The sequence below is a fragment of the Microcebus murinus genome, chromosome 27, assembly GCF_040939455.1.
Source record: "Microcebus murinus isolate Inina chromosome 27, M.murinus_Inina_mat1.0, whole genome shotgun sequence".
In the NCBI taxonomy this organism is placed as follows: Eukaryota; Metazoa; Chordata; class Mammalia; order Primates; family Cheirogaleidae; genus Microcebus; species Microcebus murinus.
Genome location: NC_134130.1, coordinates 1501626 through 1520374, shown reverse-complemented (window position 1 = coordinate 1520374; position 18749 = coordinate 1501626). Strand labels below are relative to the sequence as shown.

At 54.8% G+C, this 18749-nt stretch overlaps 1 protein-coding gene and 1 pseudogene across 1 annotated transcript; both read right to left on the bottom strand.

Annotated features, from left to right (window-relative positions):
- Positions 1-606: 606 nt before the first annotated feature.
- Positions 607-1730, bottom strand: LOC105885444 (actin, cytoplasmic 2-like; annotated as a pseudogene).
- A 6115-nt stretch (positions 1731-7845) lies between these two features.
- S1PR2 (sphingosine-1-phosphate receptor 2) lies at positions 7846-15598 on the bottom strand. The gene is made up of 2 exons (XM_075998104.1): positions 15445-15598; positions 7846-10328 (listed from the first exon to the last, which is right to left on the bottom strand). The coding sequence occupies exon 2, from the start codon at positions 10284-10286 to the stop codon at positions 9228-9230; it is 1059 nt and encodes a 352-aa protein (XP_075854219.1). The 5' UTR covers positions 10287-10328; positions 15445-15598; the 3' UTR covers positions 7846-9227.
- Between the last annotated feature and the right edge of the window lie 3151 nt (positions 15599-18749).

Sequence of the window (18749 nt, the reverse complement as noted above, 5' to 3'; positions counted from 1 at the left end):
TGGGATGTCTCAAAGGGCCTGGGCTTACAGGTTAGAGATGGCTTTGAAGATTCTTTGGCTGACAATTGGCTGAGAGAGTTGACTTTATCTAAAAGACCAGAAAGGAAATGTTTAATTTAAAGTAAAGGTGTGAGCACTCTGGGAGGTCCAGGCAGGAGGCTCTTTCAAATTAAGATTAAGGATCTGCTAGGATGCTTGAGTTAAGATGGGGGGTGGGGGGACTTTCTATCTTTCAGGTGATGCTAATGCTATACCAGAATCAGGTTGGGAAGTGAAGCACGCTCTATTTGGTTGACAAAACCTGTCTAGTGAGATTTTACCCTTTGTGAGCCTGACTCATCAAGCCCCTTAGGAAAAGGAATTTGGGGCAAAAGAAAAGATCCGAGTTTGGTCCTATCTGGGAATGGTCAGCTCTGACGCACTAATGCCCTGCACAGACCAAGGCTGGTGGCCTCATAGACTCACCAGGTCACAGACTTTTCTTCCAAGCATGTTATATCACCTCAGCCACCAGGTGACTGACTGAGCCACAGGCCTTAAGGGTTCAAATCAAAGATACGTGCAGGGTATTAAGCAATCAAGGGAACAACAAACTTGAATAAAAGGTCAAAATGAGCAACAAGTTCTACGATCCAGAGCTGTCACGAGATACATCTGCTCACGGTCCATGCAGGAGCATTTGCGGTGGCCGATGGGGGACCCGGACTGGTGGCGCTCCTGCTCACCGATAAACATCTGGGAGGTGGACAGCGAGGCCAGGACGGAGCCGCCGACCCACCCCGAGCAGGTGCGCTCAGGGGCAGCGGCGGTGACCTCCTTCCACATCCTGTCCCGGCGAGGTCCGGGGACATAGTGGTGCCACCGGACAGCGCCAGGTTGGCATACGGGTCCTCGTGGATGTCCACGTCACACGTCTTGATGGAGTGGGAGGTCACCTCGTGGATGCCGCAGGACTCCGTGCCGAGGAAGGAGGGCTGGAAGAGCGCCTCTGGACACTGGAACCGCTCGTCGCCAATGGTGACCACCTGGCCGTCGGCCAGCTCACGGCTCTTCTCCAAGGAGTGAGCGGACTCGGCAGTGGCCATCTCCTGCTCGAAGTCCAGCGTGACACAGCACAGCTTCTCCTTGATGTCGCGCACTATGTCCCGCTCGGCTGTGGCGGTGAAGCTGTCACCGAGCTCCTTGAGGGTCTCCAGCCAGGTGCAGAGGCAGGGTGGCGCTGGGGAGAGCGTGACGTTCGTAGATGGGCACCGTGTGGGTGATCCCGCCTCCAGGGTCCGTGACAATGCCAGTGGTGCGCCCAGAGGGGTACAGGGACAGCACGGCCTGGATGGCCACGTACGTGGCCAGAGTGTTGAAGGTCTCAAACATGATCTGGGGCGTCTTCTCTCTTTCGGCCTTGGGGTTCAGACGGGCCTCTGTGAGCAGCACCGGGTGCTCCTCAGGGGCCACCTGCAGGTTGTTGTAGAAAGTGTGGTGCCAAGTCTCCGTGTCGTCCCAGTTGGTGACCATTCATGCCACGCTCCATGGGGTACGTCAGGATGCCGCACTTGCTCCGGGCCTCCTGCCCACGCACAAGTCCGTCTGGCCCACGTCCACCGTCACGCCCTGGTGGCAGGGGTGCCCGACGACGGAGGGAAACACGGCTCGGGGGCGTTGTCCCCTGCAAAGCCAGCTTTGCACATGCTGGAGCCATTGTCCACGACCAGCGTGGCGATCTCCTCTTCCATTGCAATCCGCAGAGGGGCGCGACATCGGGAAGACGCACGATGCGGGCTGGCTGCCCAGAGCGAGTGAAGTGGTAACTTTAAAGTGGGACACGTGGCAGACACCACCTTAGCCAAGTGACCAAAATTAACATGGCCAGTGATGGGACTAAATGACAGCAGGTTGGGGTCTTCCTGCCCAATATGCACCACCTGAACCTAATCATGAGGAAACACCAGACAAACCCAAGTTGCAGGACGTTCTATGCGATAACTGACCTATATTTTTCAAAAACGTCAAGGTCATGGCCAGACTCGGTGGCTCACGCTTGCAATCCTAGCACTCTGGAAGGCCCAGGCGGGCGGATTGCTCAAGGTCAGGAGTTCGAAACCAGCCTGAGCAAGAGCGAGACCCTGTCTCTACTATAAATAGAAAGAAATTAATTGGCCAACTAATATATATAGAAAAAATTAGCCGGGCATGGTGGCGCATGCCTGTAGTCCCAGCTACTCGGGAGGCTGAGGCAGGAGGATCGCTTGAGCCCAGGAGTCTGAGGTTGCTGTGAGCTAGGCTGATGCCACGGCACTCACTCTAGCCTGGGCAACAAAGCGAGACTCTGTCTCAAAAAAAAAGTAAGAAAAATGTCAAGGTCACGAAAGACAAGAAAGGCTCAGAAACTGTTCCAACTGGAAGAGATTAAAAAGATGGCTACCGCCGGGCAGGGGGAGTTGGAGGGATGGGTGCCTGTCATCCCAGCGACTCAGGAGGCTGAGGCTGGCAGATCGCTTGAGGCCGGGAGTTCTACTGCACCCTGGGCCACAGAGCAAGACCCCTGCCCCTGTCTCTTAAAAAAAAAAAAAAAAAAAAAAAAGACAACAAGAAGGAACAAGTGATCTGAAATTTTCAGGATTTTCTTCCCCTGTAAAGGTCACCGATGGGACAATTGGTGAAATCTGATTAAGGTTTGCGGATTTCCTGCTTTCGATAATTTTACTGAGGTTATGTCAAAAGATGCCTTGTTCTTAGAAAACTCAGTGTTTACATGGATGGATGCAAGCATGGACAGGAAGCTGGGCTATTGGGAAGTGGGTATCCATTCTTCCTGCCCCAGACCAATTTCACCAGAAGACTTTTATGTGAGAGAGAATCGATTTCTCTCTCATTTAAGTCACTAATATATTGTGTTCATTGTCATTTGCAGCTGAGTCTAATCTTGATATTATTATTATTATTTGAGTCAGAATCTCACTCTCTTGCCCTGGCTAGAGTGTTGTGGCGTCAGCCTAGCTCACAGCAACCTCAAACTCCCAAGCTCAAACAATCCTCCTGCCTCAGCCTCCCGAGTAGCTGAGACTACAGGTATGCGCCACTATGCCCGGCTAATTTTTTCTATATATTTTTAGTTGGCCAATTAATTTCTTTCTATTTTTAGTAGAGACGGGGTCTCGCTCTTGCTCAGGCTGGTTTCAAACTCCTGACCTTGAGCGATCCACCTGCCTTAGCCTCCCAGAGTGCTAGGATTACAGGCGTGAGCCACCATGCCCGGCCCTTGATATTATTATTGAAAGAAATATTGCAGGCCGGGCACGATGGCTCAACACGTGTAATCTAAGCACTCTGGGAGGCTGAGTAGGGCAGATCAATCAAGGTCGGGGATTCGAGACCAACTTGAGCAAGAGCGAGACCCTGTGTCTACCAAAAATAGAAAAATTAGCCGGCCATGGTGTCTTATGCCTGTAGTCCTAGCTACTCGGGAGGCTGAGGCAGAAGGATGGCTTGAACCTGGGACTTTGAGGTTGCTGTGAGCTAGGCTGATTCCACGGCACTCTAGCCGGGCAAGAAAGTGAGACTCTGTCTCAAAAAAAAAAAAAAAGAAATATTCCAAAATTCATGGAGTGATATGTGAGAGTTACAAAGTCATTGATAATAATAATAATAATCATGGTATGGATTAAGAATTTTTGTAGCTGGGTATGGTGGTGCATACCTGTAATCCCAACTACTGGGGAGGTTGAGGCAGTAGGATTGCTTGAGCCCAGGAGTTCGAGGCTGCAGTGAGCTATTATCATGCCTGAGAATAGCCATTGCACTCCAGCCTGAGCAACCTAGCAAAAATCCACCCCAAAATAGAAAAAAGTGTTTTGTTGAGATAGTAGCATACTACCAAAAGAGTCCAGTTGCTCAGAGGCTGCAGAAACCAGGAGATAGAACCTAGAATTGTCCTGTCCAGTATTGCAGCCAATGTCCACATGTGGCTATTTAAATGGAACTTAATTAAAATTAAATAAAATTTAAAATTCAGTTCCTGCCTCATATCAGCACATTTCAAGTGCTAATGGACAGAACTGTTCTGGCTTATGGAGTCTAGAATGTTTCTCAGAATATGGTCCAAGGACCATGCATTTTTTTTATTTTTTCTTTTTCTTTTTTTAATTTTATTTTTCTCTCTTCTTTTTTTTTTTTTTTTTTTAAGTTAGTCTTAAGGATAATTCTGTTGGAGGACCATGCATTTTTTAATTCCTGGGGGATGTTTGGTGAGAAACACACATTTCTGGGGTCATTCCAGATCTTCGTAGTAAGCATTTCTGACTACAGAACTTGAGAATCTGTATTTTGTTTTTTGGAGACAGAGTCTTGTTTTGTTGCCCAGGCTACAGTGAGTGCCCTGGCATCAGCCTCGCTCACAGCAACCTCAAACTCCTGGGCGAGTAGCTGGGACTACAGGCATGCGCCACCATGCCCGGCTCATTTTTTCTATGTATATTAGTTGTCCAATTAATTTCTATTTATAGTAGAGACAGGGTCTCCATCTTGCTTAGGCTGGTTTTGAACTCCTGAGCTTGAGCAATCCACCCGCCTCGGCCTCCCAGAGTGCTAGGATGACAGGCCACCATGACTGGCCAGAATTAGTGTTTAATGGGGACATTTTCTGTTTGGGATGATGCAGAAGTTCTAGAAAGAGATACTAGTGATGGTTTCACAACAGTGTGAAGGTTGGGCTCCAAGACTGAACTGGATCTTCAGACTGGGATATTGAGGAAGATCAGACGTGACTGCAGTCTCCAAGGACTGCCTGGCTTCAAATCTTGGCCTCTTCATTCACGTGCCATTTGACCTTAGATGGGTTACTAGACCTCTATCTGCCTCAGTTTCCATATTTGTCAAAGAGTCAGTAATGGTACCTATCTATAGGGTTGTTGTGAGAATTCTATGAGTTCCTAAGTGTGTAAGTTACTTCACCCAGCACACATTAAGCAGAGTTTACTATTATTATAATTAGCCAGGCACAGTGGCTCACACCTGTCATCCCAGTATTTTGGGAGGCCAAAGCGGGAGGATCACTTGATGCCGGGAGTTTGAGATCAGCCTGGGCAACACAGTGAGACCCCCATCTCTACAAAAAATAAGCAAAATTAGCTCCAGGCATGGTGGTGCATGCCTATAGTCCCAGCTACTTAGGAGGCCAAGGTAGGAGGATCACTTGAGCCCAGGAGTTAGAGGTTACAGTGAACTATGATGATGCCACTGCGCTCCAGCCTGGGCAACAGAGTGAGACCCTGTCTCAAAAAAAAAAAAATACGCAATACATACACAAACAGAAAAACATTAGTTATGTCCCCAAAGGCCTACTCAATGAATGTGGGGTGTGACCTGTTCCAGAGATTTTCTCTGGCTTCACCACTGAAAATATCACTGATACTCAAAACTATTGCTGTTTCTGTTTCTTTCTTTCTTTCTTTTTTTTTTTTTTTCCTGAGTCAGTGTCTCACTCTGTTGCTCGGGCTAGAGTGCCGTGGCATCAGCCTAGCTCACAGCAACCTCCAACTCCTGGGCTCAAGCGATCCTCCTGCCTCAGCCTCCTGAGTAGCTGGGACTACGGGCATGTGCCACCATGCCTGGCTAATTTTTTCTATGTTTTTAGTTGGCCAATTAATTTCTTTCTATTTATAGTAGAGACGGGGCAATCCACCCGCCTCAGACGAGGTCTCGCTCTTGCTCAGGCAGGCTGGTTTCAAACTCCTGACCTGGAGCAATCCACCCGCCTCAGCCTCCCAGAGTGCTAGGATTACAGGCATGAGCCACTGTGCCCGGCCTGTTTCATTTTCTTCCTAGCACTTATCACTCACTGAAGTAACCATCATTTGGTGTTGCTTCTTTTTTTTTTTTTTTTTTTTTGAGACAGGGTCTTGCTCTGTCACCCCAGCTAGAGTGCAGTGGTGTCATCATAGCTCACTGCAACCTCTAACACCTGGGTTCAAGCGATCCTCCTGCCTCAGCCTCCTGAGTAGCTGGGACTAGAGGTATGTGCCACCATGCCCAGCTAATTTTTCTATTTTCAGTAGAGATGGGGTCTCACTCTTGCTCAGGCTGGTCTCGAACTCCTGACCTCCAGCAATCCTTCCACCTCAGCCTCCCAGAGTGCTAGGATTACAGACAGGAGCCACTGTGCCTGACCCTTGCTTCATTTTAATTGAGCACCTACTATGTGTGAGCATTCCAGGCAGAGGGAATACCATATGCAAAGGCCCTGAGGTGAGAACCTGCCACATACTCTTTAAGATGCTAGAGACAGGTTGGTGAATAAGACAGGTACAGTCCTATCTTCAAGGTGTTTGTATTTTTTTTTTTTTTGAGACAGTCTCGCTTTGTTGCCCAGGCTAGAGTGAGTGCCGTGGCGTCAGCCTAGCTCACACCAACCTCAAACTCCTGGGCTCAGCGATCCTCCTGCACTGAAGTAGCTGAAACTACAGGCATGCGCCACCATGCCCGGCTCATTTTTTTTCTATATATATTAGTTGTCCAATTAATTTCTCTCTATTTATAGTAGTGACAGGGTCTCGCTCTTGCTCAGGCTGGTTTCGAACTCCTGACCTCGAGCAATCCGCCCGCCTGGGCCTTCCAGAGTGCTAGGATTACAGGCGTGAGCCACCGCGCCCGGCCTGGTGTTCGTATTTTAATGGTGGCGAGATATCTAACATGCTGCCAGGTGGGAAGCAGGTTGGGGGCAAGAAGGTGGTCAGGGAGGTCCTCTATGAGGAGGTGGCACTTGAGCAGAGGCCTGAGAAAGGAAATGGAGGGAGCACGTGGCTATTTCAGGGAAATCTATTGACTTTGGCCTTGCCTGTGCCTCTCCCCCATTCCCCTCCCCTCCCCTCCCCTCCCCTGCCCATCCCATCCCATCTAGGGCTCAGGTTTCCAGAGGCTGTTTCTCAACTGCTAGAAAGGGGAATCCCAATGGGGTTTGCAGGCTGTCCGTCCCTGTCTGCCTCCTCCCCTTCCGCTGTCCTAGCGTTCAATTCTCCAGCTTGGGGGCCTGGGACCCTCCCCCTAATCAAAGCTCCAGACCTGTGTCTTCAAAGGAGTCCCTGGGCTCTCTGGCTCCTGAGGAAGGAGGAGGCTGTCACCTGGGAGCCCAGCTAGGGACCCATCCCCCAGCCACATGGCGTCTGGTTCTCGGTAAGGCTTGAGGCTGTCCTTCTATGGCAAAGAGGGGGCTGAGGGGCCTCTCTCTCTAGCCCAGTGGAGGAGCAGGAGTGGTCTGGAGTCAGCCTGTCTGGGTTCAAATTCAGGCAGGCACTGAGTCCACTAGTGCTGTGTGACCCTGGGCAAATCACTTAACTTCTCTGAACCCACACCTCCGTAAGAGCTTATCATAACTACTGCCTCCTAAGGAGTCAAGTCTTCCTGCCTAGAAAGTGCTTGATGAAGGTCAGACATTACTTTGGGGAAATACTGAGCCCCAAAGGGGTATCTGGGTCTGTTGCACCCCCAAAACCACTTCTCCAGCTCCCTGACAGGCACGTGTCATTGGGATGGAGAAGGGGCCCCCTACCACCTGCCAGGCTGCCTCTCTGAAGCAAAGCAGGGAGGCTCCAGACCTCATTAATGCCTAGGAGGGGCCAGACAGCTGCCTAGGGGGAAAAAAATCTCTCTTGATCCCTGTTTTCTCAGAAACCACTGAGATCCTGGCATGCGGGCTGGAGCCGGGCTAAGGGTGGGGGGCGTGGGATGGGAAGGCTGGCAAAGGATGACATGCCCAGGCAGCAGCCACCACCGCCCCTGCCCCATCCAGCCCAGCGGTGGGACACTAATGGCAGGCATTGCTCCCTGAAGCCTGAAAAGACACAACCGCCAAAAGAGAGATTGAACTGTTTATTGGCCTACATCTGAGTCGCAGGCATGAGGAGGGGTCTGGGGAGCTGTGTGTCGGGGAGACAAGCCCCTGACTGGCTCCTTGCCCCCCAAAGACCCCTTCCCCCAGCCTTTGCATTCACAAGAAATTGCTTGGAGGCAGGCAGGCGTGAGGTTTCCGTCCCCAGTGTGAGCTGCACCCCAGCTCTCAGGGGGCGGATGAGTCAGCAATCAGGGTCTGGGCAGCGCCAGAACCTTCCTTTGGCAGCTTCAACACGGACAAGAGGAGACAGAACAGCATCCATTCGGGGGGATACGTGATCGGGAGAGGGGTCACAGACGTCACGTATGTGCACACACACAGACACACATAAATATATGTTCGTACCGCAAAATCCCTTCCGTCTATCCACAGGATTTCATAAAGTCCTTCCGGGGGAGGTTAGGGGACAGCACCCTCAGATATGTCCTTGGCCACCCCCCCCATTCAATATAACTTGAAAGAAGGCATAGGGGACTCAGGGCTGCCCTGCCTTCAGAGACCTGGGACCTTGGCTGGGGCTGCAGGTGCGGAGGAGGGGACGGCTGGTGGGGGTGGCATTTGGAAGGCAGGGATCCTGTGCAAACATTTCCCCCAGGATTTTCTCAAGTCCCACCCTGCCCCACACCAGGAGAAGCAGCTTCGCCCAAACTGGTATTTCCCGCCTTTGGTTATTATTCGTCTATGCCCCCAATAGTGCAACTGACCAATGAGGTCTGAGCTCCGGGGATGGGTTCAGCCCCCTCCCCTCGCCACCTCCACCCCGAGATTTCCGGGCATCTCGTGGACTCAGAGGAAAGGGAAGAAGTCGCCCAAGTGGCAGCTGGTGAAATTTAGGGAAGCTGTGGATTGAGGCCCTAGAGGGGCCTCGAGCTCTTCCCGACAGTGGTTCCAAAGAAGTGGCCTGAGCTTGTCCAGAGAAGGTGGCATGGGAGGATAGATTCAGAGAGGGGACTTTGGTGCAGGGTTGGGGGTCCGACAGGAAAATGTTGGAATCCTTTGAACCGCGTGGTAAAGTGGTCCTGCCCTGAGTTCCCCCCTTGAGTGCACGCCTGCTGTCACCTCACCCTTTATGGGTGCCCCCCCCAGTGTCCCCACGATCCAGTTCTAAAGGGGTCACACTGGGCACTGCACTGACCCCAGGACCCCACTGCAGCACTGGGACCAGACCAGGCAGCGCCCCAGCTGGCCACGCAGGGTGTGAAATGCTTGCGATGTCATCCGGGTCTGGGGGGGGCGGGGCATTTGTCGTGGCAGCCCCTTGCCCCTGTCTGAGGTCACCTGGAGCCTCTCCACGCAGCCCCCTGCTGTGGCCCGGTTGCCAGTCCACCTACCGGCCCCTGCGGCCTCAGACCACCGTGTTGCCCTCCAGGAATGTGGGGGACGTGGGCATGTGCGTGCCCCTCTCCAGCGAGCTGGAGCTGCGCAGCGGCAGGAGGTGGTGGCCCGGGGTGCCACCCCGCCGCCCTTGCACCCCTGCCGCCCGCTGCCAGCACCGCAGCGGCCGCAGCACCTCCCGCCGCAGGTCCCGGCTGCGCCACGTGTAGATGACGGGGTTGAGCAGCGAGTTGAGCGTGGCGAAGGCGAAGAAGTAGTGGGCTTTGTAAAGGACGGGGCAGGAGCGCACGGGGCAGGCGTAGTCCAAGAGGAGGATGCTGAAAGCTGGCAGCCAGCACACGATGAACACGCCAAGCACGATGGTGACCGTCTTGAGCAGGGCCAGCGTCTGTGATCCGGCCATTTCGGCGTGGCTGGAGCGGACCACGCAGTAGATCCGGACGTACAGGGCCACGATGGCCAGCAGGATGACGGAGAAGATGGTCACCACGCACAGCACGTAGTGCTTGGCGTACAGAGGCAGGACGGTGGAACACGCCTCGAGCTGGCCCAGGCAGTTCCAGCCAAGGATGGGCAGGCCACCAAGAACCAGCGAGATGACCCACGAGGCGCCAATGAGCAGCAGCATGCGGCAGCTCTTGTCGCTGCCGTAAGGCTTGACCTTGGCGATGGCCACGTGCCTCTCGATGGCGATGGCCAGGAGGCTGAAGACGGAGGCAGAGAGCGTGATGAAGGCGGAGCCCTCCCGGGCGAACCACTGCACGGGCGTCAGCCCCAGCGTGACGGGGCCGGACAGCAAGGTGTTGGCCACGAAGGCCACGCCGGCCAGGAGATCGGAGGCGGCCAGGTTGCCCAGGAACAGGTACATGGCCGAGTGGAACTTGCTGTTGCGTGCCACGGCTATGAGCACTAGCAAGTTTTCCACCACGATGGCGCAGCACAGGATGATGATGAAGGCCGAGGCCACCTGCCGGGAGGGTGTCTCCTGTGTTTCCAGCGTCTCTTTGGTGTACGTGTAGTGCTCCAGGACCTTGCTGGAGTTCAGGTATTCCGAGTAAAAGCTGCCCATGTTGGAGCTCAGCGGCCGGCCGGGGCCATGGGACTGTCGGAACTGCAGAGAAGAGAGACAGACAGACAGACAGCAGGTCAGAGAGCTCTGACCTCAGACGGCTGAGGCTCAGATTCCAGCTCTGTCGCTCCTCTCTGAATGCCCACGTGAAGTCAGAATCCTCACCTCCGGGTTTTGCATTTATGGACGGGAAACCCAGAGAGGCCACTTCACTTTCCCAAAGTCCCAAAGCTAGCAGGTGGCAGAGCCAGAGAGACTGGCTCTGAAGTCTCTACGACCCCTAGGTGACACTCTCTTTTTATTTTATTTCTTTAGAGATGGGGTCTCGCTCTGTCACCCAGGCTGGAGTGCAGTGGTGCGATCACAGGTCACTGCAGCCTCCAACTTCTGGGCTCAAGCGATCCTCCCACCTCAGCCTCTCCAGCAGCTGGGACTACAGGTGTGCACCACCAGCACGCCTGGCTAGTTTTTCAATTTTATTTTTTGAGAGACAAGGTCTCACTCTGTTGCCCAAGCTGGAGTGCAGTGGTGTGATCATAGCTCACCGCAATCTCAAACTCCTGGGCTCAAGCAATCCTCCCACCTCAGCCTCCCAAGTAGCTGGGACTACAGGCAGGCGCCACCACACCCAGCTAATTTTTCTGTATTTTGTAGAGATGAGGTCTTGCCATGTTGCCCAGGCTGGTCTTGAACTTCTGGCCTCAAGCAATCTTCTGCCTCGGCCTTCCAAGTAGCTACACTCTCTTTCAAAGGGACAGAAGCTTCCCCCAAATGGCATGAGGCATATAATGTGGACTTCCAGAAACCCTGCCCATCTACCTTGGGTAGGGGCTGGAAGGTTTGGCTTGTCTATTTTTCCAAACACACAGGAGCCTTGGGCTTCATGCCGTCTGCTGACCTGGGTCAGGGAGATTCTCACCGCTGATAGCACCATCCCCTGCTCATTACCACCCACTGCCCCGGATTTCAGGCTGGGTCTAAGCCTTGAGGCCTTGGGTGCTCCCAAGATAAGGTCTTGGGGAGACACCAGGGCGGCCCTGAGGTTTAAACACCCCGGAGGTCACAGCATCTTCAAGGACACAGGCCTTGGAGGCAATCAGAGTTGGCTCCCATTCCAACTGTGACACGCTGGACAAGTCACCCAACACTCTCTCGGCCTCTTAGCCTCAACGTCCCCATCTTTGCAATGGGGAGAAGAAAGCCCACTGCATATGGCTGTTAGGAAAATCCTTTTAAATGATGCAACAGCCACACTTAGCACATAATAAGCACTCAACAAATATTAGCTAATGTTATCAGCTCCCCCTTCCCGCCCCACGCGCACACACACTCACACACACACACACACACACTCGGCTTTGGATTTGGTGGCCCCCTACACAATCTTTTGGGAGGGGAGGGGGGATCCTGGCCAAGCCAACCAGGGGACAGCTTGTTCCCATCAGCACCATCTATCTTGGCCCTGGGACACAGGGTCCCAGGGGGGTGGGCAGGGCGCTGGCACCCCCTCCCCGGCCAGGATGAAATCCAGATGTGAGGCCCCTGGAACACACAGGGTGGAGTCCTCTCTCCCTAGTCACATCCGGTGTGGGGAAGGCTGGGTGGGGGGAGTTGTGATGGCGGAGACCCGGCTGGGAGGCTGGGGCAGCTGCGCTCAAGTCATGTGAGCGGTGAGGGGGCGTGAAGCCCCACTGGGGGGAGGCATTTGTTTCCATGAAAGCCTGAGTCACCCCCCTCTCAAGGAACACTGAGCCGTGGGGGAAGGGGGTGGGAAGAGGAGGATGAGAGAGAGGATGAGAGGCAGACGCCCTGGCCTTCCCCCAGCTTGGGGGCAGAGTTGGGGGGGGGTGTCTCAGAAGAGCCAGTGCAGTATCTGCCTTTCAGGAGGGGAGCAGGGAGGAAGCTGCAGCCCTTAGCCAAACGGAGGGGGTGGTGCAGGGAGAGTCCGCCCCAGGTCTCTAGAAACACGCTTGGCAAGGACTGCGTGCACCGTTCCAGAAAAGTCTGGTTAGGCCGGTTCCTAGTGAGCTTAGGAGTGACGGGGGGCTTCCAGGGTCGCCCAGCCGTCTCAGTCCCCGGCTGTCCCCTCGGAGGGGCATCCGGGGCCCACGGCCGGACTTCGAGGCAGCTGCTCCCCCAAGGCGGAGGGACATCCGTCCTAGTTTGGGAACAGACAAGGGCTTGTGCATTTGTGCGTTTCTCTGAGGGACGGCCGCCCCGCCCAATCGCCACACAGAGGCCCCTTGTTCCCTCGCTGGACGGAGCCCCAGGCGCCCTGATGCCCTCTGCCCGCTGCAGCCGGTCCCCGGCCGACTTGGCCCCGGCCAACTGGCCTCCGCAGACCGGCCGTCGGACCGGAAACAGCCCGCGCCCTGATTGGCTCATTTTCAATCCCAGGGCACGGAGCGATTTGTCTATTGGCCTGACGTTCCATGCTCGGCCTCTGATTGGCCCAGTTAGGGGCGCTCTTACAGCTAGCCCTGCCGAACGGGCGACCGGACCTCAGCGCTGTCCAAGGAGAGTTAATGCTGTGTGGACGTCCCTGGGGGAGTCGGAACCGCGGCCTGACCGCCGGGTCACCCTGACCAGACGCCCCCAGGCTGCCCGGGGCCTGCCGGGCCCCTCCTGGGCTTCATAATTGAGACTCGAGGTCCCTTGGCAGGCCTGGGAAGCACACTCGCTGGTGGGCAAGAAGCCCAGGGTGTGTCTCGCGGCCGCCCCCTCCGCCGCTCCCGAGGAGAAAGATTTACTGCGGCTTCCTGGAGAATTAGCGTTCAGCCCTCTATCCTCGCGGGACTAACTAAAAAGTCGGCCTTCCTCCCCGGGGAAAAGACTGGGGCCGCTGCAGTCCACTTTCTGCAACTGCAAGAAAGAGCGAGAGAGAAGCAGCTCCCCTAAAGAAAGGGAAACTGAGGCCCACGCTATATCCAAGTCTCCTCTTCCCCAGTGGGACTTTGTCGAGGCAGGAGCTTAGGCGGCTTTGGCTTCCCAGAAAGAGGAAGCAGGGCAGGTTGGAGCTGGCAGAAGGGTCACCCCCTAGACGGAGGGAGGCCTGGTGGCTTCCTCTCCCCCACGTCAGCCTCCCAGGTTCAGGGGGGGACACAGAGCCTGTCTCCTAGTCACCTTCACCGAAGCAGTCCTGACTGCCCCTCAGAGAGTCCAGAAGATGCCACTGGGCTCAGAACGGGAGACCGAATGTCCAGGCCTGAAAGGGAACAATAAGGACAAGTGACGGGGCAGGGAGGGAAGGGAAGAGAGATAGACTGGGAGGACTGTTGGGCTGGAGATTAGGCGAGGGGAAGGCTGGAGGAGGGCTCAGCGGCTCCCAGGCTCCTCTCCACCTCCTCCCAGTTACAGAGAGGCAGATCCTGTGGTGACAGTTCCGCCTGGTCACCCAGTGATCCCATGCCCCTTGCCATAGGGCAGCCACCTCCCCACATTTAGTCCTCCTCCCAACGGGACACCCCCCCCCCCACCACCACCACCTTACACTGCTATTCCTATTCTCCACCAAGCTGCCAGGGGGAGCTTTTAAACTTACAATATGTCACACCGGTCCTCAATATTCTTCCATAGCTATCTATGGCCCCAGTGGCATGGCCCCTGGCTATGCAGCCGGCTCCCAGTCTCCCTGGAGCCAGCCCCTCCAACCACACCAGCCTCCTGTGGGCCACTCCTACCCTTGGCACACCGGTCCCCCAAATCCTTAAATGACTGTCTCCCCATCTTTCAGGTTTCCATTTATAGGTCACTTCCCCAGAGGGGCCTCCTCGGACCACCCATCTGCAGTGGCGACCTTCCCCAAGCCCTGTGACAGCATCTTCTTTTATTGTCTTCGCAGCACTTGCCACTAAGGGAAGTTGTCACAGTAGAATGCAAGTGCGGATGGGGTTCATTCTCAGCCCCTGCAAGGAGGCCTGGCACAAAGGACGCTCAGCCAACATGTGGACTGCGCAAATGAATGAATGAATGAATGAACGAACGAAGGGACACACGAGACCCCAGTGGGCTCCCGAGGGCGGAGGCTCCTAAGTGCAGCCCAGACCCAAGCGACAGCAAAGGAGGGTGGAGACACCTCTGGCCCCCTGGCGGCCCTCCCCGCCACCCCCGCCACCCCCAAGCGAAGCCCGGCGCGTCTCCGTGGAGACGGCTGCAGGACCCGCCCCCGCGCCGGCCCGCACTCTCGGCCTCCTTATCTGGCCGAGGAATGTGCGGTATCCACACTCGCTCGCGCAAGGGCCGCGCCTCCTCTGTCCCGCGATCGCCACGCGCGCGGGGACCCCCACATCTCCAAGTGGCACTGGCGGCCAGGAGCCCCAATTCGAGATCCTCGGAGGACTACGGAAGGGGGGAGATCCCAGTCGCACCGGGAGTGCTGTGCGGGCGTCGCGCCACGCAGGGGACCGTGGGCTCAGCGCGTGGCGATCGGAGCGTCTGACAAGGGCAGAGACGGGGGAGGGGGTGGAAATCCCCGGGTGACTCAATCTGTGCCACAGGAGGGGGCGAGTTCCCGACGCTCTGCAGGGGCCTGGGGACCACGCGGGGGTCTGTGCCATGGGCGACTTCACCCACGCCCCATCCCTGGGCCGGAGTTGAAAAAGGAGGCGCCAGAGCCACGCAGTCGTTCTTTTTCCTTCCCAAACAAAGCCACGCCCCCGCAGGGGGGTTGGAGGAGGCGAACAACTTGGGGAAACCGAGGCAGAAAGTCAGCCGCGCAGGCGGTGGGCTACTGCCTTCCCCCGGGGCCTCGCCCCTTGGCTTGGAGGCTCGGGGACCCGCGACACTTTTCGCCCTCGCTCAGCGGGGTCAGCCTGGGGGTGCTGTAGCCCTCTCCCAAACACACCCCCAAACCCTGGTCCCCGGGCACACCGCCCTGTCTCCCAAAGTCTCCAGCCGAAAGCGCTCGGATTCCGCCTTCTCCTCGGCGCCAACTTCCTGCCGTTGGGGAAGGCGGGGAGCGCAGTCTTGGGGTTCACGGCCGAGTCAGTGGGGCCCGCCTGAAGTCACGGTGACCACCCGCTCCGTGCGGCAGGAACACAGGCGGCGCGTGCGCGCCCCTGCGAGCTCCAGCCCCCGGCCGGGCCCCCCAGCTCCGACCCGGCGACCTCAGGGGACCAAGGACCGCCCTTTCTGCCTCCCCCTGGCCGCGCGCGCTCACCTGGCTAAGCCGGCCGGGGTCCCTGCCCTGGCCGGAGGGGCCTTGGCGTCTGCGTCCCCGGGGCGGCCGCGGCTGGGGCTGGGGTTGCCCGCCGGCCTCGGCTGTGTCCCGGGGTTGGGGACCAGGGACGGAGCGGGGGGCGGGGAGAGCCACCGCCTCGGCCCCCCGCTCGCCCCGCCCTCCTCTCCTCCCCTTTCCGGCGGCGGCTGCTGCTGCAATGAATTCCAGATGTGGACCGCGGGCCGGCCGGGGGCGCGCGGGGCAGGGCAGGGGCGGCGCGCAGGGCCCCTTTGTCCGCCCCGCGCCTCTCGCTCTGCCCCTCCCAGCCCCCACCCGTGAGAACCGGCGGGCGCGTGGCGTCACTCAGCCCCGAGACGTCACAGCGCTCTAGCCAGGTGGCCTCAACCTGAAACACTACCTTCAATTCCAAATATACTGGCGTCCATCCCTGGGACTCTGGAATTGCAGGACAACATGAGATCCTCTTAAAAGTATTCAGCAAGGAGCCACATACCTACTATGCGTCAGCCCAGTGAAGAGGCGTAAGCGCCTACTGTGCGTCCACCCAACATGCGTAGGTTCCTACTGTGTGCCACACGCTGCATTAAAAACAGGATTGGTCTCTGCCTTCATAGGACTCCAGAATTCGGGGGCTGTCCCCTCTGCCTAGGAGCCTGGGGACGCCCAAGTATTTAGCCTGACTGTGTAGGTCGCTGTCGCGCCCTCGCTGGGGTGGCTCGGCAAGGCTGTGTTCATTAGCAGATGTCTGTGTACCTGTGTGTGTGTGTGTGTGTGTGTGTGTGTGTGTGTGTGTGTGTGTGTGTGTTTGTGACCAGCGCTTGACAACAGGATAAGAGAGCCCCTCATTCCTTAAACAAATGTTTTTGGTGCACCTACTGGGCACAGCAGGGAAGAAAACAGGAAAAAAAAAAAAAGAACAAAATTCCTTGTCCTGATGGAGCTTATTATGTTCAGAAGGGAGAGGTGGCCTCTTCAGTTAAGAGGGTGCCAGAATGTGTGTGTGTTTGTTTACCAAATACATTAAACACTAGCGATGTGCCAGGCAATGTTCTAAAGCCTGGAGATAGAGCACAGCAAACAAGACAGACCAGATTCCCTGTCCCTGTGGAGCTGAGGGCTTACTGTACGTACACAGAAAACCCCAACTCTTCCAAGAAGAAGAAACTGGCCAATTTCCTGGGAGAGGTACTTAAGGATGGCGGGAAGGAAACTTGAGGATGGGAGGAAGCTGCTGCTTCCCTCGGTCAATGCTTTTGTGCTTTCTGACTTCTGTGACATATGCATATATGTCCTATTCCAACAATAAATTCAATTTAAAAAAAAAATTAAAGCTCTTGATAACCAGACAGCACCCCCAATGCAAAGCAGGGGTTAGGCACAGTCTCCTATTTGAATAGGATGCTGTCCTAAATTAAAGAGTATTTGAAAGGCAAACAGAAGAAAGAGAAAATTAAACTTGATCCATTTCTGCCTCTTAAAAAATAGAAATGGAGTAGTCTCGTGCGTACTGATGGGAAACGGCCTTCAGCGTAACAAGTTGAAAACAGCACAGTGCAGGCAGATGTGCATTGCATTTCTGGGTGTATTTAGAAGGGCTGTATAAATACACACGCATTTGCCTGTGCGCTCACAGACCATCTCCCGGAGAAGGCACGAGACACTAGTCACAGCGGTTACTCTTCTGGGGGTGGGGGGCAGCTGGGAGGAAGGAAAACTGAATGAGAAGAGGCCACATTTTCAGGGTGAAATTTTTAGCTTGCGTTACCAATTCCAAAAACTTAGGAAAAATAAAGAGTAACAAGTTCCCACGTTTCTCATTGCAATAATAATAATAAATAATATTTTTTAAAAATTGTTTTCCTTTTTGAAACAAGGTCTCGCTCTGTTGTCCAGGCTGCAGTGCAGTGGCACCATCATAGCTCACTGCAGCCTCGAACACCTGGGCTTGAGCGATCCTCCTGCCTCAGCCTCCCGAGTAGCTGGGACTACAGGCATGTGCCACCATGCCAGACCCTTTAATAAATAACCTTGTTGGCCGGGCGCGGTGGCTCACGCCTATAATCCTAGCACTCTGGGAGGCCGAGGCAGGCAGATTGCTCAAGGTCAGGAGTTCAAAACCAGCTCTGAGCAAGAGCGAGACCCTGTCTCTACTAAAAATAGAAAGAAATTAATTGGCCAACTAATATATGCTTGTAGTCCCAGCTACTTGGGAGGCTGAGGCAGGAGGATCGCTTGAGCCCAGGAATTTGAGGTTGCTGTGAGCTAGGCTGACGCCAAGGCACTCACTCTAGCCTGGGCAACAAAGTGAGACTCTGTCTCAAAATAATTAAATAAATAAATAAATAAATAACCTTGTTAATAAACATATCAATGGTTTGTTCAACATATTTTTTACTTGCTTTAGCTGTCAAAATACAATGTATTAGGCCGGGCGCGGTGGCTCACGCCTGTAATCCTAGCTCTCTGGGAGGCCGAGGCGGGCGGATTGCTCAAGGTCAGGAGTTCAAAACCAGCCTGAGCAAGAGCGAGACCCCGTCTCTACTATAAATAGAAAGAAACTAATTGGCCAACTGATATATATATTAAAAATTAGCCGGGCATGGTGGCGCATGCCTGTAGTCCCAGCTACTCGGGAGGCTGAGACAGGATCGCTCGAGCCCAGGAGTTTGAGGTTGCTGTGAGCTAGGCTGACGCCACGGCACTCACACTAGCCTGGGCAACAAAGCGAGACTCTGTCTCAAAAAAAAAACAAAAAACAAAACAAAACAAAAAAAATACAATGTATTAATATTAACAAATTTATATTGAGAAATAAGCATATATAAATTATTAATGAAGACATGATTAAGAATCTACATATACAGATGCAACATATACACGTGTATAACACAACAGCTAATGCTCCGTGGTAAGCCCTGGTGATGCCTCATTGGTTGCTGCCACCCAAAGCTGACAGTCTGATGGAGGTGACAGAAAAAACCAGATGGTTCTAACACAGGTAATGGGGCTTTGATGGGGAGATAAGGGAAGTCAGAAAATGACTAGTCATTCTAGATTTTGCATCTTTTCCTGAGCTAGATGTTGGGGTCTACTTAGTTCCAGGCCCGATCTTGGGGTCCACTTGGACCACAGGAAAACCTCGCTGTATCTTCTGCCAAGTGAAGTGTGGCACCCAGACAACGTCTAGAAACCAGGTGTTCAACCTGCGGAGCAAGAGGCACAGAGGAAACTGGGTTTTCTCCTTGCACGGGAGCTATCGGGAGGAAATCTCGGCTTCTGCGGGG

What these genes read in the sequence shown, in the direction of transcription:
- S1PR2 (XM_075998104.1), bottom strand. Translation starts at nt 10,286, where the DNA reads ATGGGCAGCTTTTACTCGGAATACCTGAACTCCAGCAAGGTCCTGGAG.